Below are 19,968 nucleotides of genomic sequence, written 5' to 3'. Positions count from 1 at the left end.
ACACTTGCCGTGTGTTAAATTTGTGTGATCTGGTGACACTGGTTGGTGTTGTTATGCACTGACTTGTTAAATTGCACAGTTCCCAGTCCCGACCTTCTGAGGCCTGACCTACTTCATTGTGGTTCCTGAACCACTGAGTATCTGGGACCCAGTTTTCTTCATAAACAGCAGCAGAGGCTCCTGTCTCTCTCTAACCTTTCCTGAGAGGGGAATGAAAGGCCAGAGTCAGATGTTCTCATTCTCTGTCTGGAGATGATTCAGCACTTGTCAAAGGCAGCCTGGGCGGAAGGATCAGCGGGGCTTACCAGCCATTCCATGAGGAATGTGGTTTGGCCCCTTTTATCTCACTATTTCTGGTTGCCTTCTGGGCATCACTGCTGCAAGTGGTGCCTAGAAGAAAGAAGAGTGCACGCTATACAGCGCCATCTCCTAAGGCTCTGGAGCCAGCTCCTCGCCAACTCAGCAACGTTTTAGGTTCCAGCCCATAGTGATATTCTGTGGGGTCCCTGTCAGCTGGCTTCCAGAGGGAGGAGCCTGAGTGCCATGGAATTGACATGCTGCCTAGAAAGCCCTTCCCACCCCAGGCTGGCCAACTTGTACTTATCCTACAAAACCCAGCTGGAGAATTACCTCCTCTAAGAAGCCCTTCCTGCATGCCTCCCCTACTGTTATATTGTTAATACCTCTATCATGAGTTGCTGGACACTGTGTGTGTTTGCTTGTTTGTTTTGGGTTTTTTTTTTTGGGGGGGGGGTTGCTTGATTTTTTTTTCGTTTGTTTTTTGTTTTTGCTAGAACTCTATTCCATCAGTAGTTTCTTTAATTTTATTGCTATGAAGGGATTCCCTCTTCCACAGTCCCACCTCAGCAATTAATGTTCCTTTTTACTATGTTACAGGGCCCTAAAGCCAACGTGTTCTTCCTCTTTTTTTCTTCATCTTTTCAAATTTTATTGAAGTATAGTTGATTTCAGTGTCTTCTTAAGAAAAAAGAAATCGTCCTAGTCCAGAAATTGCAAACACAGTCTTGTGATAAGCATATCTTGTTTTGATTTATCTGTCATTTTAAAAAGCCCTAATTTTTTATGTTGTATTTTATTTTGTTTTTTTTTTAGGGCCACACCACGGCATATGGAGGTTCCCAGGCTAGGGGTCGAACTGGAGCTGTAGCTGCTGGCCACAGCCACAGCCGCAGCCACAGCAATGCAGGATCTGAGCCACATCTGCAACTTACACCACAGCTCATTGCAACACCAGATCGTTAACTCACTGAGCAAGGCCAGGGATCAGACCTGCATCCTCACGGATACTAGTCAGATTCGTTTCTCCGGAGCCATGATTTTTTTAAATGAGGAGACCTGAGTTCAAGTTGAAGTCGGGTCACTTGTTAACTATATAATTGTACGCAAACCATTTAACCTTCACTCATGCATTTATTCATTCATTTATACATTTACTGAACTTATGGGCCAGGCCCTGTTGAGCCCTCTGTGTTGACTTCGTTAGCTGGCAAATGGGCATAATAAATGATCCTTGTTCGCCTTACAGTTTGTTAAGAAATGTTTGTGATAGTTCTTTATAAATGTACAGAACCATTGAGACATTATTATTATTTTAGTGGACAAGGACTTGTGCATCAGGAATAGAACAGAGCAAAGAAGCGGAGAATGGCCTTTTTAACAGAATTTGTTTTAGCCACATCAGAAAAGCGCTGTGGACATATTTAAGTGCAACATCTGGGGTGAATCAGCCTCAGTTCTTTTTTTTCTTTCTTGCTCTATGTTTGAAATATAATTCTGAGAATAAGAATCACATACCAGAACAAGCACTGAGATGCTCGCTAGAACTGGACATAATGAGTGAGAAGTAGGTCCCCAGATGGATGTCAGACCACCCCTCAGAATAAAGAGACAGGCAAACAAAAGCAGCACATGTCCACGACATAACTCAGCCATTTTTCTCTCAGTGGATGACTTTGTCACATACTCTGTTAAAAGGCCTTCCTCTACTAACTCTGCCAGCTACTGCAGCCATCATCTGTCACAGGGGAAGATGTCCCCCCCGCCCCAAATAAACAAAAACTACCTTGTTTGTCTCATCCTTCTGAAGCTACTCCCCTTCCCCTCCCCTTCAGAACCACACTGAACACATAACACAAGAATTACTTACACCCACTGTCCCTACTTCCTTTCCTCCCCATTCATTCTTTTTTTAAAAAATGTTTAATCCATTCATAGTGAAATGCACATTAAATTTCTAAGATGCTATTTACTATATTTTAATGAGATTATTTTTGTCTCAATTTTAGCTGAGGCATGAAAAAAGTAGATTCAAGGGAGATCACAATATTTTATTTTTTATTAATGTATAGTTGATTTTCAGTATTGTACCAATATCTGCTGTATAGCATAGTGACCCGTGTATATATTATTTTTCTCATACTATCCTCCATCTTGTTCTGTCCTAAGAGATTGGGTGTAGTTCCCTGTGCTGTATAGTACAACCTCATTGCTTATCCATTCTAAATGTAGTAGTTTGCCTCTACTTACCCCAAACTACAATCAATCCATCCCACTCCCTTCCCCTCCCCCTTGGCAACCTCAAGTCTGTTCTCCATGTCTGTGAGTCTGTTTCTGTTCTGTAGATTCATTTGTGCCACATTTTAGATTCCACATATAAGTGATATCATATGGTATTTGTTTTTTTCTTTCTGACTTCAGTTAGTATGAAAATCTCTAGTTGCATCCATATTGCTGCAAATTGCATTGTTTTGTTCTTTTTTATGTCCGAGTAGTACTCCATTTCTATATACTAACAATGAAAAATCAGAAGAGAAATTAAGGAAGCCATCCCATTTACCATCACATCAAAAAAATAAAATACCAAGGAATAAACCTACCTAAAGAAACAAAAACCCTGTATTCTGAAAACTCTTAAGACACCGATGAACAAAATCAAAGATAACATAAACATATAGAAAGATATGCTCTTGGATTGGAAGAATCAATATTGTCAAAATGGCTTACCTTCCACGGCAATCTACAGATTCAATGCAATGTCTATCGATTACTAATGACATTCTTCACAGACCTAGGACAAAATATTTTAAAATTTGTATGGAAACATGAAGACCACAAAGAACAAAAATAATATTGAAAATGGAACTGGAGGAATCAGGCTCCCTGACCTCAAACTATACTACAAAGATACAGTAATCAAAACAGTATGGTACTGGCATATAGATCAATGGAACAGGATAGAAAAAAAATATAGATCAATGGAACAGGATAGAAAGCCCAGAAATAAACCCATTCACTCTTCACTCAGCTCTGGCCTGGCCTACATTTCAGCCACTCAGTGAGACTGCACTTGGCCAAGTTGCCAAAGACCCCCGTGTTGGCAAATATGTTTAGTAGATATTTTTACATGAAGACATGAAAAGTAAGATGAACTTAGATCCTTATCTCACACTGTGCACAGAAGTTAACTTAAACTAGCCTACAGACTTAAATGTAAGAGCTAAACGTAATACTTTTAGAAGAAAACATGGAAAAATCTTCAAGACTGTGGGTTTAGGCAAAGATGTCATAGCTATGACACCAAAAGCATGACCCATAAAAGAAAAATGGATAAGTTGAGTTTTTGAAAATTCAAAACATAGGTGCTTCAAAAGACAATTTTAAGAAAATAAAAGAATGAGATAACAGACTGAGAGAATATATTTTCAGGTCACATATCAGATAAAGGGCCTGTTTCTCAAAATGCACGTGATGATAGGAATGTGGTTTTCTTGTTCACTGTTGTATCGTAAGCATCTATTGCTGTGCCTGGCATTTATTGATTTATTTGTTTACATGGAAGTGTAGTTTACATTTCTGTGCCAGTTTCTGCTGTACAGCAAAGTGACCCAGTCGTTCATATATATATGTATGTGTACGTACATACACATATACGCACACATTCCCTTTCCTATCTTATCCTCTGTCATGACCCATCCCAAGAGACTGCATACAGTTCCCTGTGCTGTACAGCAGGGCCTCATTGCCCATCCACTCTAAAGGTACTTTCCTATCTCGCTGTCATATATTGTCTGCTGCTCACAGATCTTGTGGGCAGGGACTGGGAGCGAGGGGGCCTCCAGATCCCCAGTTGAGAGCTCAGCCTGATCCGGAGCATCTGTTACTGTTGATTTCTGTGCCTGACATTTAGAAGAGGCTCCATGGATATTTCTTGAAATAATGAATGAATAAAGCATTCATGATGATTGGAGAAGAGTCTGTAGGAACTTGAATCTGAGGAGAGAAAATAATTCTGAATTTTGAACACTCGTATAGAATGTCCATGCAGCACTTCTGGCCACTTCATTTGTTCCCTTTTTGCACTGTAGGTTTCATGATTTCCCTGTCTCGGTTAAGGAAACAGAAATATTTAGGGATGCTCCCCCCCCCACCCACCCCAAGATCAAATAGTACCTAGTGAGAGAGTCAGAGCTCAGACCTTGAATTTCTGATTCCACGTCTAGTGGGATATGGTTTCTACTGTAGTTTAGGAGAGCGCTTCACTCCTGAGCCGTCTCTGCCTGGCCCTCTGTCTTCTCTCCTCATCTTCCTCCATCGTCTGAGATACCAGATCTCCAGGCTGGGTTATGGTCTCAGAACTTGCTCCCTGATAACCTGATGGCAGACCCACTTCTCTGACGCCATGAAGAGCTGTCATGGGAGAACCTGGCGCTAGCTTTCACTGTTTGTGTTTTAGAATTTGTCCTCCCAGGGCTACGAGTCTGATTTTCTACCTTCCTATCAAACCGTATTTCACCAGACATGTTTTGGCTGCCGGTTGGGATCTGACTGTGGCCTAAGTTCACTTTCACTTTTCCCAGTTGTCACTTTTTATTCTTGTTCTTCTAGTGACTTGATTTAGTTTTTACTTCCAACTCTCTAAGGAAGGCGCTTTTAAACTTCCCAGGTAGGAATGTGAGAGCTGAACTTTGGCAGCCCAGGAGTTCCCATTGTGGCTCAGCAGGTTAAGAACCCAACACAGGCTCCATGAGGATGTAGGTCTGAGGCCCAGCCTTGCTCAGTGGGTTAAGGGTCTGGAGCTGCTGTAAGCTGCCATGTAGGTTGCAGATGCAGCTCAGATCCGGTGTTGCTGTGGCTGTAGTGGAGGCTGGCAGCTGCAGCGCCCATTCGACCCCTACCCTGGGAACCTCCATATGCCCCAGATGTGGCCATAAAAATAAACAAACAAATAAAACCACTTTGGCAGCCCACTCGTGGGATACACAAGCCTGGAGAGGAAGCAGTGTGAGGATCGTAAATGAAGAAGCCCAGGCAAGAACTGAGATGGGAATGTGGTATTCACTGATCCTGCCCTGCCTCTGTCATGCTAAGTGGCCATAACAACAGTGGTTCTAAAACATACCTCACTGATGATATGGCTTGAGGAGCTTCTGGCCATAGTTCCTTGCTTTTGTCATCCCTAGCGCCTAAACAGCCAAGAGCAGCCTGGGAGGAAGGACCAGGACCCCGAAAGGCAGGCAGCCTGGCAGCTCAGAACAGATTATGGAACCAACAGTGGGCTCTGGTCTGAGTTCTACCCCAGACATGCTGTGTAGGCCTGACCCCTCCTCGGTCGGAAGGGGTGCTAGACTCAAGGGTGTGTGAGGCTCCATGCTCTGGGAGTAAGTGTAGGTGCAGCAGCACTCTGGCAGGTGCCAGCAGTCCAGTTTTGATGCACTGTGAGCTTCGAACAGGAACAGCAGTCAGCATCTTAATAAATTAACCATCAGGGCTGCCACAGAAGCATTAACGGAGGCACAGTCTGCTGATCTGCTGATGGTTATCAGGCAAGAGCTGCTGCTGTGGAAGTGAGCATTCATACTCAGAGGTGTTTCCAGAAAGTGACTGAAACAGGGAGTCGGAAGCCTGAGGCTGGGTGGCGGCTTTAAGCTCATGCTTTCCAGTTTTCTAGCTGATGGTCCAGTCTCCTCTAAACACCCTTTTAACCTGTGCTTGAACTCACCTCGTGATGGGAAATTCACTGCCTTGTTAGGATGTTGCAGCTTGTTCGAAAGATCCTTTTTATTTTATCCTATATACACATAAAAGATTTCCTATTATTTTTATTTTCGGGAAGGAACCAAGAACTGCTGTGCATAGGATCCCTGCTGCTTGTGTCGCCTCACACGAAGAAATCTTGGCTAAGCTGGTAGCTATGAGAGATTATTTTCTTAAAAGATGATAAGAATAATTGTGTTGTGTAGTTTGACAGCTATCTTATTTTCAGGAGGGAGGCCCCATTTCTATCTGTGGGCATTTACTCTACATCTTTTTGGGGGGTCGTTTCTAGGGCCACACCCATGGCATGTGGAAATTCCCAGGCTAGGAGTTGAATCGGAGCTGCAGCTGCCAGCCCACACCACAGCCACAGCAACATGGGATACAAGCTGCCTCTGTGACCTACCCCACAGCTCACAGCAACGCCGGCTCCTTAACCCACTGAGCGAGCCCAGGGACCCAACCTGCATCCTCACGGCTACTAGTTGGGTTCATTTCCACTGAGCCACAACGGGAACTCCTCTTTTACATCTTTGCATATAATAATGGATGCATTAGTTCCTTTTGAGCATCTTCTGTCTGGGGTGTGTACTGTGCCAAGTGCCAGGGCAGACAGAGGCCTTCGTGCCTCAGTACAAATCCCTTGGTTACATGTGGATTTGTTACCAACCTGGCTTCTTGGACTCTTTAATCAATAAAAATCGATAAGAGGCCAGGCAAGGCTTTATTGGGACTTGTGCTGCAGCAGGAGGGAGGAAAACAAATAACACCTGCTCTTGCTTATTCCTGGAGGCGGGGGCAGGCTGGTCCCTTAAATAAGTGAGGATGGGGGCTGATCAGTGGGTCGAGTTGGCAGGGTGGCTTGGGTGGTGTGCCCGCCCCCTTGGTGGTACTGTGTGAGGGGGCACACATGCTCAGCACCCTGCTTTTGCTCCTGGCATCTCAAAAGTGGCTGTGGGAATGTGCCCTAATTGTGTACGCATGCATTTCTTTTGAGTCCCTCGTTGTCTCTTGTATCCTGTTGCTCGAGGTGACATTTGTCCAGGTGTGAGCACTGCGGCAGAGGATCCCAGGTCCCCGGTCCCAGGTCCCAGCCGATCTTAGGTTCACCCAACAGGCATTCGGTGAGAATCTGCTTGGTGGCTGCCTCTAGTTCTTGCCCTTAAAGAGTTTGCCGTCCACCGAGAGAGACAATGTTTGCTATCAGTCCCACTGTGGTGAAATTATTACTGACTTCACCGCCTCTTTCCCAGCCCCTGCGCTCCTCGAAGCAGGGGTTATGCACTGTGCATGAATGGAATTCCCACTGCCTGGCGTGTTGGAGGCACAAGGTAAATATTTGTTAAATGAGTCTGTGGCTGAATAAATGAAGACCCCGGCCTCTGATGCTCAGAGCTAGATCTCGACGCAGCAGTTTACCAGTTAGGTGGCCGGGGATAAGGACAGGCAGCTTTATAAAACGGGCTGATTTTGCAGGTGGTTTCAAGGATTAAGAGAGAGAAGACACAGAGTGCCCAGCAGTGCCTGGCATACACATCTTAAAAACAAAAAACCTGCAGTATCCTCTTCCTACTCTAGATCCCTTAGGGCCCCGATTACATCAATATAGGAAAACTAATGAGAATCTATTTCCAGAGTTCATAGGTTTGCTTGTGTTTTGAAATGAAAAGACTTAGCTCTATGGAGTTCCCGTCGTGGCGCAGTGGTTAACGAATCCGACTAGGAACCATGAGGTTGCGGGTTCGATCCCTGCCCTTGCTCAGTGGGTTAATGATCTGGCGTTGCCGTGAGCTGTGGTGTAGGTTGCAGATGTGGCTCGGATCCTGCGTTGCTGTGGCTCTGGCGTAGGCCGGCGGCTACAGCTCCAATTAGACCCCTAGCTCCAATTAGAACCTCCATATGCTGCAGGAGCAGCCCAAAAAATGGCAAAAAGACAAAAAAAAAAAAAAAAAAAAAAAAGACAAGACTTAGCTCTAGAGGAGGCCCCACCCCAAACCCTTTGAAAAGAGCCCAGGTCAGCTTTACCACGGTAAAGAGGGAGCCCGGAGTGTCACTTGGGGAAGACAAAGTTCTGGAGATGGATGGTGCCGATGGTGGCACAGCGTGTGAGAGCACATGATGCTACCGACCTATACCCGTTAAACTGGTTAAAAGGGTAAATTTTATGTTATAGGTACTTGATCGCAGTAAATTAACACATCGAGAAAAGAAACAAATATTGCCATGATTTATAGCTCTCCCAGGAGGTGGGCCATTTTCAAGTCCACCCGGTCCCTGAACTGTGCTCACTCCCATCATCGCATGTGGCTCACCAAGCATTACTGAAGCCAAGACTCTGAGGCTGTTTGGTTTGAAAAGGAGTAAGAAGAGGCGCTCACTCCTGTTTTACAGGAGGTGGCTTCCTTTCCTCTCTGTGCCTCACCCGTCGCACGTCGAGTCTGTCATCAAGTCGTTTTGACTTTACATAAAATCCTATTGGAATCCAGCCCCGTTCTTTCCTCTCTTGGCTCCAGTATTTCCCTGTAGGGCTGAACCCCATCATCTCTCACCAGCCCTGCAATGGCCATTTAAGTGGCCTCCCAGCCCTGCTGCTTCTCTTACCTTCCATTTTCTTCAGGACACCCAGAGTGGTGTTCTTTTTCTTCTTCTATTTTATTTTGGCCCTGGCTATGGCATGCAGAAGTTCCTGGACCAGGGAGGAACCTGAACCATAGCAGTGACAATGCCAAATCCCCCCCTTTTTTTAAAGTATGATTTTTATTTTTTCCCATTGTAGCTGGTTTACAGTGTTCTGTCAATTTTATACTGTACAGCATGGTGACCCAGTTACACATACATGTATACATTCTTTTTTCTCACATTATCATGCTCCATCATAAGAGACCAGACATAGTTCCCAGGGCTACACAGCAGGATCCCATTGCTAATCCATTCCAAAGGCAAGAGTTTGTATCTATTAACCCCAAGCTCCCCAACCATCCCACCCCCTCCTCCTCGGCAACCACAAGTCTATTCTCCAAGCCCATGATTTTCTTTTCTGCGGAAAGGTTCATTTGTGCCGTATATTAGATTCCAGATATAAATGATATCGTATGGTATTTGTCTTTCTGACTTACCTCACTCAGGATGAGAGTCTCTAGTTCCATCCATATTGCTGCAAATGGCATTATTTTGTTCTTTTTTATGGCTGAGTAGTATTCCATTGTGTATATATACCACGACTTCCTAATCCAATCATCTATTGATGGACATTTGGTTTGTTGCCATGTCTCGGCTATTGTGAATAGAGCTGCAATGAACATGTGGGTGCGTGTGTCTTTTTCAAGGAAGGTTTTGTCTGGATATGTGCCCAAGAGTGGGATTGCTGGGTCATATGGAAGTTCTGTGTATAGTTTTCTAAGATACCTCCAGACTGTCCTCCATAGTGGTTGTACAAATTTGCATTCCCACCAACAGTGCAGGAGGGTTCCCTTTTCTCCACACCCCCTCCAGCATTTGTTATTTGTGGACTTATTCATGATGGCCATTCTGACTGGCGTGAGGTGGGATCTCATGATAGTTTTGATTTGCATTTCTCTAGTAATCAGGGATGTTGAGCATTTTTTCATGTGCTTGTTGGCCATCTGTATATCTTCCTTGGAGAAATGTCTATTCAGGTCTTTTGCCCATTTTTCAGTTGGGTTGTTGGCTTTTTGCTATTGAGTTGTATAAAGTCATTTGTATATTTTAGAGATTAAGGCCTTGTCAGTACAATGCTGAATCTTTAATGGCTGTAGGCCACGGGGGAACTTCCAGAGTGTTCTTTTTTAAATACACAAACCAAGGCATACCACAGCTCCACCCCTAGAAGAAAGAAATTTAGATAAATAAAAGCTCTCTTTATTATTTGCTTTCAGAATATCTCATAAGTCTTTCCTTAGTTGAAATTTACACATTAATACCAAAATAGCAATGGTGACTTTTAAGTTATTTTTTATAATTTCTTTATTCTTACTTTATGGTTCTTGCTTAAAATCTTTACACGTCCTCAAAAATGGAAAAAAGATGATGAAAGTTAACTGGTGAATCTTTACCTGTGCATGGCAGTGTCTTTTTCACACCATGTAATAAAGTGTGAATTCTGCGTTTTCCTCTTTTCATCACAAGTTTGTAATGGTTTCTTCTGAAAACAGCAGTATAACTCACACATTGATGCTAATGCTGTGAGTATATGGAATGACTGAAATAATTATTTCAATAAAAAAAATACCACTCCTCTGTTCTTATCACCGTTAAAATAAAACCGAGATAGATCCCTGTCCTGCAGGCACAGCCCTGCCTGGTCTGGTCTGGGCCCTGCCCCTGCCTCCATTCTTAGCTGTCTCAGTCTCTTGTCACCCATCATACTCCAGTCACGCTGGCCTTCTTTCTCCATCTCCTGCCAGCCCTGTGCTTTCCCAACACAGGGAAAAGGGGGCAGTATGGCTGGAAATCTGAGGGACGGGTACAGAGCTCAGGATGCGGGCGGGGGGCAGGAGGAGCGATGGTTCCCTGGGGTTCTCAGGAAGGGCCTTGAGACAAACAGAGAAAGCGCTGACCTTGTCTTTGCATAGCTGGCCCTTTCTGGCGGTATAGCTCTCAGCTCAAATGTCACCACCTCGGCGAGGCCTTCCCTGAGTGCCTTGTGTGGCCCGTCCCTCTGCGCTGTCACCTCGTGTGCATTCCTTGCCCTCTGACCTTCTGCTTGTCAGTGCTTCTTTGCTGTCTATCTCTGCCACCTGGAATGTGAGGGCCTTGTTATGCCACCCTCCCCTGCATCATCGGGGCCAGACCAGTGCCCGAGCTATAGAAGGCCCTGACAGATTATCCGCCGATGAGCGGATGGATGTCACAGCAGATGAGCTGATGCGGCGAAGGAGTAAGACGTGTTTACCTATGAGGAGGTGCTGTTTTTCTGCCCTGACGTATTTCCTGTCACATTTTCTGATGCTCATCCCCTCTCCGACCCTCTCCATTCTGCTTGTTTCAGGTGTTTGTCAAATCTTTAGACTACAAGAAATAGCAACAACAACAACAAAAAGACAAAAGACAAAAAAAAAAAAAATAAAAAAAATAAAAATAAAAAATAGGAGTTCCCGTCGTGGCGCAGTGGTTGACGAATCCGACTAGGAACCATGAGGTTGCGGGTTCGGTCCCTGCCCTTGCTCAGTGGGTTAAGGATCCGGCGTTGCCGTGAGCTGTGGTGTAGGTTGCAGACGCGGCTCGGATCCCGCGTTGCTGTGGCTCTGGCGTAGGCCGGTGGCTACAGCTCCGATTCAGCCCCTAGCCTGGGAACCTCCATATGCCGCGGGAGCGGCCCAAGAAATAGCAACAACAACAACAAAAAGACAAAAGACAAAAAAAAAAAAAAAATCTTTAGACTATTCTCCATCCTTACAAGCTGGCCTGTCACGAGGATGCTGAATGTCCCCCACCGGTGCCAGCATCACACTCCATCCGCCACCTGTCACTATGCATGAGAAGAAGTCTGAGACACAGTCTGTGTCATGGCCCCTCCCTTCTGTCCATCTAGACCCTACGTTTGAGGGGCCGCCGTGGCTCCGGGGGAAGATGGGTGTGTGTGCTGGTGTGCCCATCTGACATGAGGCTCCCTGTGCCCCCCTCCCGCCCCCCCACTCAGCTTCAAGGCCCTTCCTGAGAATTCCAGGGAACCATCGCTCCTCCTGCCCCCCGCCTGTATCCTGAGCTCTGTACCCGTCCCTCAGATTTCTAGCCATACTGCCACCTTTTTCAAGCTCTGACCCTGCCTGTGTCTTGGATTAAGCGACCTCTCTTTCTGAGCTGCCCTGTAAGACAACTTATGGCCTTTTTTTAACGTGGCTTGCTTCTCCCACGGAGTTATTGGGAATGTGGCTTCCATGGAAACCACTCTTACGCACTGGCGGAAAGGAGACTCGTATTTATTGAGTACTCGCCGGGTACCAAGCGCTAAGCCCGAACCCTGTACCTTTGTTATAGCACTTAGTGCTCCTAACCGCCCTGTGGGTGAGGGCTCTCCATTTTCCCAGAGGGGAAGAACTTTCCAGAGCCTGGCCAACTCTAAGACCTGAGGAGGTGGATGGCTCCTGCAGAGCAGGTGGGCTTGCCGGGAGCAGGGCAGCCGCGTTGGGAGAGGCAGAAAGCAGGTGGAAGCATTTATTTACAATCAACAGCCATTTTCAATCAGGAATAATGAGAGGCCACGAGAGCCCGTGCTTTTAGCAGGAAGAGCAAGTGATGTGCGGATTTTAGGGCGCCGCTGAGCTCTAGCCTAGTCCTCTGCTAGCTGTGCATCTGTACCTGTTGCTTTGTCTCTTATCCTTCACTGATAAACAGCGATGCCAACACCTACCACCAGCAACTACAGGTGTGTGTGAGTACGGAACATAGTAGTTGCCCCTTTCTAGGTGCTAAAGAATAATTCCTGTGAAAGTTATGAAGTTTTTCATTATTGCTTCTTCCCTACCCACCCCACCACAGTTCTGAGGGTCTCTGTGATTCCTTCCACATCTGTTTCATCCTCCGATTCCTGCAGCAGAGTCTGAGGCTTTCCATATAACTGGAAAGACGGAGGAGGTTTGGATGCGTGAAGGAAGCAGACGTCTTTGTTGCCATCCACCCATCATCTTCCACCTCCCATGCTGTGGTCCTGGCAGACTTAGGAGCTCTGTCTGGCGTCTGAAGATTTACCTACTCGGCTGCGCAGTGTAGCTTTGGTTTTGGTTGAGAGGAGGGATCATTTCTGTCTGTTTTTCAATCTGTGTTAAATATAATTATAGGCACTGACCTCGTCGGGTCAGTGTAAACCCAGCTGAGACAAGTCAGCTGACCCTGCAGGTGTATCTCCCTCTAGAGCTCTGATCAGAAGACTTGTGAGCAAGGGACTTCATGTATCTCGAATTTCATTTTCCCTGAATTATATAATCATTTCAGGTAAGCGATAGCGTACATGAGGTAGCTCCTATTTTGGTTTTGTTTCTCTCTTCTCGTCTACCCTGTGTCTGTAATCTGTAAACAGGTGCTGGCGTGCATAAAAGAATCTTATCATTTAAAGGTACCGCAAAGGAAGCCTATTTAATGTCAGTCCTTACCTGAAATGGCAGGGGGGTGAGGTGTCAAGGATGCTGAGATGTTCCAGGGACAGGGTAGGGTGGACCTGGCTGCTGGGGACAGTCAGGGCCTGGGCAGTTGGACCCCACGCTAGCGTGAATTTCTGTGTCCACTGCTCATTGTCCGCAGGGGCAGAGGTAACTCAGGCTTTCCCCAGGCAGATGGCTAAGTGGGTGGGACGTAACCACTGCCGTCCAGGTGTTCGGAGTAGCGATAATAGCCGATGGGCGGCAGCATCATGACTCAGACCACCCAGTCTTTTTACTCACAGCCAGACCCAACGGTGAGAGAAGGATACCCGCCGAGAGGTTGGAGGTTTGGGGGAGCAAGGTGCTTGTGAGCGAAACCGAAGCAGAGCCATTCCCGTGGCTAAGCCGGTATCAGGAGCCGGGGCTCCTGGGTGCCTGGGGTGGAGGCCCCAGCACCATGGCAGGCTCACCAGCCAGTGAGAAACTGCGCTCTCCCTTCTGTGCTGGAGCAGACCCGGATACGGGCGGTGAAAAGCTCCAGGGACTCGGCTGCGAGGAGATGGAAGAACGGAGGGGACCTGTCCCCACCCCGTCCTCTCCTTTGGCCAGTGTGGTTTTGTGCTTTTAAAGCCCTAATTTCATTTATTTTGGAGTAAATGAAATCCAAGACCGCTCGTGTGATAAAGGGACTTCCCTTTTGGGAAAGCGGTGACAACCACTCTTAAGGCCTCCGCTTCCAGAGAGAGGGTTTGACCCGGGGTTCCGCATCAACACCACCGGGCCGGCTTGTTAAATCTGCTTGCTGGCCTCCTCCCTAGAATTTCTGAGTCAGTGTGTGGGGGTGGGGCCTGAGAATTGGCATTTCCGGCACGTCCCAGGGCCCGTACGTTGAGAACCACCCCACCGAGAGGGAGCAATCCATTTATTCACCGTGCTCACAATGCAAATGGTCGATTTTTTGAAGTCTACCACCGTTGTAAATATCTTCCACTAACATGCTTGTCTGTGTCCCCCTCCAACAGGTATTTTGATGTTGGACTGCATGATTTCCTGGTTAGGTAAGCCAATAACTTTAGATACCATTGGAATAGCATGTCTGTTGGGGAACACTGAGATGAAAATGAAACTCTTGGCACATATCTTGGTAAATAATGGCGATTGCATACTTGTCGGAAAAACATCATTAGCACTGTTTTTTTGTGCCTCCTTGAAGCACACAAGAATATCTTTTTTAAGCAATCAAAGTAGTTTATGTTTAAAGGGGTTTAGGAGTTCCCGTCGTGGCGCAGTGGTAAATGAATCTGACTAGGAACCATGAGGTTGCGGGTTTGATCCCTGGCCTCGCTCAGTGGGTTGAGGATCCGGCGTTGCCGTGGGCTGTGGTGTAGGTCACAGACATGGCTCGGATCCTGAGTTGCTATGGCTGTGGTGTAGGCCGGCAGCAACAGTTCTGATTAGACCCCTAGCCTGGGAACCTCCATATGCCGTGAGTGCGACCCTAGAAGAAACAATAAAAGGGGGGGGGGAGGGTTTTATATCTGAAATAGTTACCCATCTATTGAGCTGCTGAAAAGGCAGAAAAGCAGAGTGCTGGGTTGCATTGCTACATAAAACAACTCTCTTGACCAAATTTACCCCTGCTGAATTTCAGCTTTTTAAACAGTCTATTGTTTTATAGTCACGAAGATACAACCTTGTTCATAGTTGAAAGAGATTACAGATGGCAATGCATATTGGTGATTTTTACCAGAGCTGTCTCATGGGGCATGTTAATTCCAAATAGCTATGAAATCAAACAGAGGTTAATTTGGAAACATACCAGAATAGTAACGCTGTTGGTAAGATTATGCATGATTTTTTTTTCCTGTTATAAACTTCACTGTATTTTCTAGATTTTTTTTTATTCTAGTGAGCATGTAGTTATTATTCTCATAATAGTGGAAAATGGTCATTAAAACACCTGTCAGAACCATATGTGGGAGCAATAATGGTTGCTAAAGAACTATACGCTAAAGATTACAGGTAAACAAGAAATCTCATAGAGTGATTTGCTTTCTGCAAATATGTGGCTCTAAATGCTATAATTCTGAGTCTGAGAATAAACCATCTCGTAACTGACACGTGATTTCTGGGGAGGTCGTTGTCGTGGTTCAGGTCTCCATGGTGCTCGACCATCTCTGCGGGTAAGATGCTCTCTGAGTGGAAATGGATTTGGCATCCCCTTGGTCCTAAACCGAGAGCACTTCTGTGCCAGATTGCATGTGGTGGCAATCCAAGGAAGGCCATACACACCTGTCCTCATCCCAGGCTGTGCGTTGAAATCTCCTTGGATACGGATTATCCTGGCTTGCTCCAGGATGGCACTCGTTGAAGGTAGTGTGTAAGCCGATACTCTTGACGTATCTAGGGTAAATATGTTTTAGCAGGAGGGATGAAGGGCCAGTGGTCCTGGGAAAAGCAGGCATGAGGATTCTGTATCTAAACCAATGGGGAAAACTGGCTGTACTTCAGGGAGTAATTTGGATGTTTTGTTAACGTCTTTGGTACTTTGCGTCACTCCCATGCTATTGTTCCCATAATTGCTATGGTGGATGCACGTTTGTGCTTTCCTCAGTTTCGCTAGTAAGTTTCTTGAGGGCAGGAAACACGTCTTAATCACCTTTCCATAATTAAATTATATAGAATTAGCCTTCAACAAACATTTTGTAGAAGTGAAGTGACTGAAGACGGAAATGAATGAAATGAGGCTGACAGGGCATGCACGGAGGGTGAGAAGTAAGAAGCTGTTTATTTATTCAAGAAGTAATTCCTGAGCCTACCACATGCCACTCACTTGGTTATGGCTGGGAATACCACAGGGAGAAAAACAGGCATTTGATCGAAAGCTTTCCGTGTGCTTATCACCTGCCAGCCTTGTGGTCTGAGCAACTTGAAGCGAGGAGGCGGGGCTTTCTGCCTCTGGGACCCTCCTCCCCATCCTTCTTCTGGCTCCAACCATATCTCCTATATTGGCTGGGGAGGAGGACAGGCTTGAGATCGAGTGCCTTGAATGTGACTGGTGCTGGGGTCCCCTGGCACTGGTGCAGAAGTTCTTTTTGGATAAGATGCTCCAACAAGCCACCTTCGTCAGCTGTTCTGTGAACCAGGCAGAGAACTGGGCCTTCTTTCTGCCCTGCCGTCTTCCTGCAGCTTTCCTTTCCTTTGCTCAGGTAGGCGCGGAGCAAATCAACATGCCTGTGGCTTATCCACGGGGGAGTGGGTTGGGTCTCCCTTCTTGCCCGCCTGCCCACCTCTGAATGAAGTCTCTTCATCTCCTCCCCCACCCCCTCTGCGCACGACAGCATCCGTAACAAGCCAAGAACCTAAGGAGTCTAATGCGTCTCTTCCCAGCTTGGGGACAGGGTGAGGTGGCACAGTGGGAGCAGTCAGTTCTCCATCTCTTAGCAATCCCAGGATGGGGTGGGGGTCCCCTTTATTTGCAGCCGTCTTTAGAAGATGCTCCCAGTTTGGGAGGGCCTGCCTGGTGGGGACTGAGCACTGTTGATCACCGGGCCCTTTAGTGGGAACTATTTTATCTGCATGTCATTGGCCTGGAAGCTGGGTTGGGAGGGGGTGGTCACGATGAAAGCAGGAGGTGAGGGGACGGCAGCCACAACTTGTGTGAAGAAGTTAAGCTGTGACGGGGAGGAAAGAAAGACGAGGCAGCTGGTGGAGAGGGTGGTTTGAGGGGGCATTTTCTTTTTTTTTTTTTTTTTAACTTTTTAATTGGAGGAACTCTTGTATTTAGCCAGCTGAGGGTCTTAAGCACCCTTTAGAATTAGAGCAAGTGGTTTCAGTCGGGTGGAGAGACGCAGCGCAGGACTGCCAGAGGAATGAAGAAGCAAAGGCAGTGAATGGTGACTTGGGGACCCCAGAGGGTTTTGGCGTTTGACTGGAAGCGTATCACTAGAGAGAATCTTAGAGGGTTGAAAGAATGAGGGGGTCGTACTTAAGGAATCCGTTTCATTCTGTGATGACCAAGAGAAGAAACTATATTTCCCTTTGTAAAAGAGAATATGGTGGAGAAATTGGCATATATATATTTTTTTAATTAACTGCATTTATTGGCTCCAGCGAACTCTTAACCTGATTCTGGGCTGTCAGGCTGTATTGAATGCTGAGTGTTTGCCAGGAAAGAAACTGCAGCTTGCCTGATTAATCAGCTGCCTCTTTCACAGGGATGGAAGTCATGTCAGCTTCTCTGGAATGACATCGATGTCCGCAAAGCCAGGAGCCCTATCTGTGATCTCAGCCTAGGCAGCTGCAAGGAGGGGCATGTTTCCTTTGAAGTTGTTGGTGTCACTGAGCTATGGGGCAGGAAAGAGCTGTCATGGTTAATGAAATGTGAGCTTTTCTGGTATGGGCGTTGATGACGACTGTGGGAAAATTCAGTGAGCTCAATCCTTCTGCATCTTATAGAATCCAAAGGGAAGACTTTCAGGAAATAGTCATCACAACTCCCGTAAGCAGAGCCTCCGAAGCAGTTCCCGCTGTGGCACAGCAGATTAAAGATCTAGCATGGATTCTGAGGTGGCCCAGGTTTGATCACAGTGCAGTGGGTTAAGGATCTGGTGTTACCCCAGCAGTAGGTTGTAGCTGCAGCTTGGACTGATCCCTGGCCTGAAAATTTTCATGTGCCAGGGGTGTGGCCATTAAGAAAAACAAATGCCTCTGAAGAAGAGTGTCCGCTGGAGTTCTTTTTCTTTCTTTCTTTTTTTTTTTTTTTTTTTTTTTTTGTCTTTTTGCTATTTCTTGGGCTGCTCCTGCGGCATATGGAGGTTCCCAGGCTAGGGGTCTAATTGGAGCTGTAGCCACCGGTCTGTACCAGAGCCACAGCAACGTGGGATCCGAGCCGCGTCTGCAACCTACACCACAGCTCATGTCAATGCCGGATCGTTAACCCACTGAGCAAGGGCAGGGACCGAACCCGCAACCTCATGGTTCCTAGTCGGATTCATTAACCACTGTGCCACGACGGGAACTCCCTCCGCTGGAGTTCTTAATGTGATGCTACAAAAGAGAAAGGAAAAAAGTGACTTATTTATGAAAAGACATTACAGAGAAAATAGCTCTTTGATTTTAGATAATGGGGGCTTGTTTTAATTGAGCTAGGTTTTGGCAAGAAAGTAGAAGTGACTGGTGTTGGGTTTGGATCTTGCTGGCTGAGGCATTTTTCCTCTCATCCAGAATTGTAGCCAGCCACGCCCCTTTTACCAAAGGTATTCTACAATTGCTTTGCACGTACCCACCAGTCCCCTTCTGAGTCCCTCAGGTGGGGGACTCGTCGTAAGTGATACAGGGTGTCCTCCTGACTTTTAAGTTATGGACATCCCTCTTGCATGACGTCTGAAAGATGAAATTTGTCAGGGCTTTTTTGTTGTTTTTACAATTGCTCTCATGCTTATGCATGTAAAAAATAGAGTCACCTGTGTTTTCCTCTTGTTTTCTATATTGTTTATATTTAGCCATTCGATCCATTTCAGATACATATGGCCCTTGGAATGGATAAGCAATGAGATCCTGCTGTGTGGCACTGGGAACTGTATCTAGTCACTTATGATGGAGCATGATAATGGGAGAAAAAAGAATGTATGTGTAACTGGGTCACCTTGCTATACAGGAGAAAATTGACAGAACACTGTAGACCAGCTATAATGGAAAAAATAAAAATCATTATAAAAAATAAAATATCCCATGGGGGGAAAAATACATATTTCAAGTAAGAATCTTTTTAAAAAAAAAAAAAAAGCAACATGAATTTTCTTCACCATCTCCTTCCCTTCCCTTTGGATTTTAAAGGGCATCAGAGCCAGCACTTTGGTCCTGAGGAGAAGGCTTTGATAGTCTGTCAGGACGAGCTGAAATGCCAGGTGTGGGGATGACGGCATCGATAGTTTTTAGGCAAATAGGAAACGTCAGCGTCAGGCATGGCCCTAAAGCTGTTTGAGAAGCTCTCTGGAGTTAATACAGTCATTAGAAGACGCGTTCCTTTGCAGAAGAAAACGGATTCTGCTGAGAGAATGTTCAATATCGTGCAGATTCAATCCTGCACGCGTGCTAATGACCTGAAACAGCCTGTGCCCTTGTGAAGCAGGATTTTGTTCTGGCCAGAGAGGAGGTGGAATGGGCCAGCCGCTCGCTTGTCGTGTCTTGTTCTTCCTCTGGAGGCTGATGCTGGGATCCCGCCATGGTCCGGAGTGTGTCTTTAAACTGTCGAAGGACAGCAGATTTCAATAGAAGGTGAATCAGTGGTTCCCCGAAATCTGAGCTGAGCAAAACCGTTTTGGGTTTTCCCTGAGGGGCCGCCTCTACCTGACCCATTCGTAAAACCAACCCCACAGCAGAAGAGAAAAACATTGGACTGGAAAACCTTGGTGGTTTGAGCTTCCTGAGTCACAGGGTTGTTTTTCACCTCCTTTACTTCAAGCACCCCAAAGCCCACCCCCTCACCTGCTCTAGTTAATGGCATCACTCAGGTCGGCTCATCATTATTGGAAATATTACTTGAATTGCGGGGTGTCTAAGATGTTCCGAAGAGTCTGCCTTGTATCTCTGCGACGCCCCGTAGTCAAATGCAGGAGTCCTTGTGCTAAAGGCTTCCTCCCGAGGAGGAAGAAGAGCACTGGGGGTAAACTTCTGTCTTTCCTGTATCTCCTTGGGACAGTTGGGACCTGGTTAGGCTCTGAGCCGCTCTGGAAACAGCAAAGTCAGCGGAGAGGGTTGCCATTTGGTCCTAGGAGTAAGGACCAGGGGCAACAGGAAGATAAGTAGCATCTGT

General features: G+C 46.3%; 1 protein-coding gene across 50 annotated transcripts in view; it reads left to right on the top strand.

Moving 5' to 3' along the window:
* Positions 1–19,968, top strand: part of HHAT (hedgehog acyltransferase) — a 322,109-nt gene that overhangs the window by 177,612 nt on the left and 124,529 nt on the right. For 46 of the 50 annotated variants that reach the window (XR_014816614.1, XR_014816608.1, XR_014816611.1 and 43 more), the window contains one exon: positions 14,174–14,209. The exons of the other annotated variants lie outside the window; for them this stretch is intronic. Coding sequence is in view for 36 of the 46 variants with exons in the window: in XM_084978138.1 (XP_084834264.1) it covers positions 14,174–14,209 (36 nt within the window). In the remaining 10 variants the exon portion in view is untranslated. The remainder of the gene's footprint in view (positions 1–14,173; positions 14,210–19,968) is intronic. 50 annotated transcript variants of the gene reach the window in all.

This window comes from Sus scrofa, chromosome 9, assembly GCF_054392235.1.
Source record: "Sus scrofa isolate SSC_HxYL_T2T_F1_AM1 chromosome 9, Sscrofa_HxYL_maternal_Yorkshire_Landrace_v2.0, whole genome shotgun sequence".
Taxonomy (NCBI): Eukaryota; Metazoa; Chordata; class Mammalia; order Artiodactyla; family Suidae; genus Sus; species Sus scrofa.
This window is presented reverse-complemented; position numbering and strand designations above follow the sequence as displayed.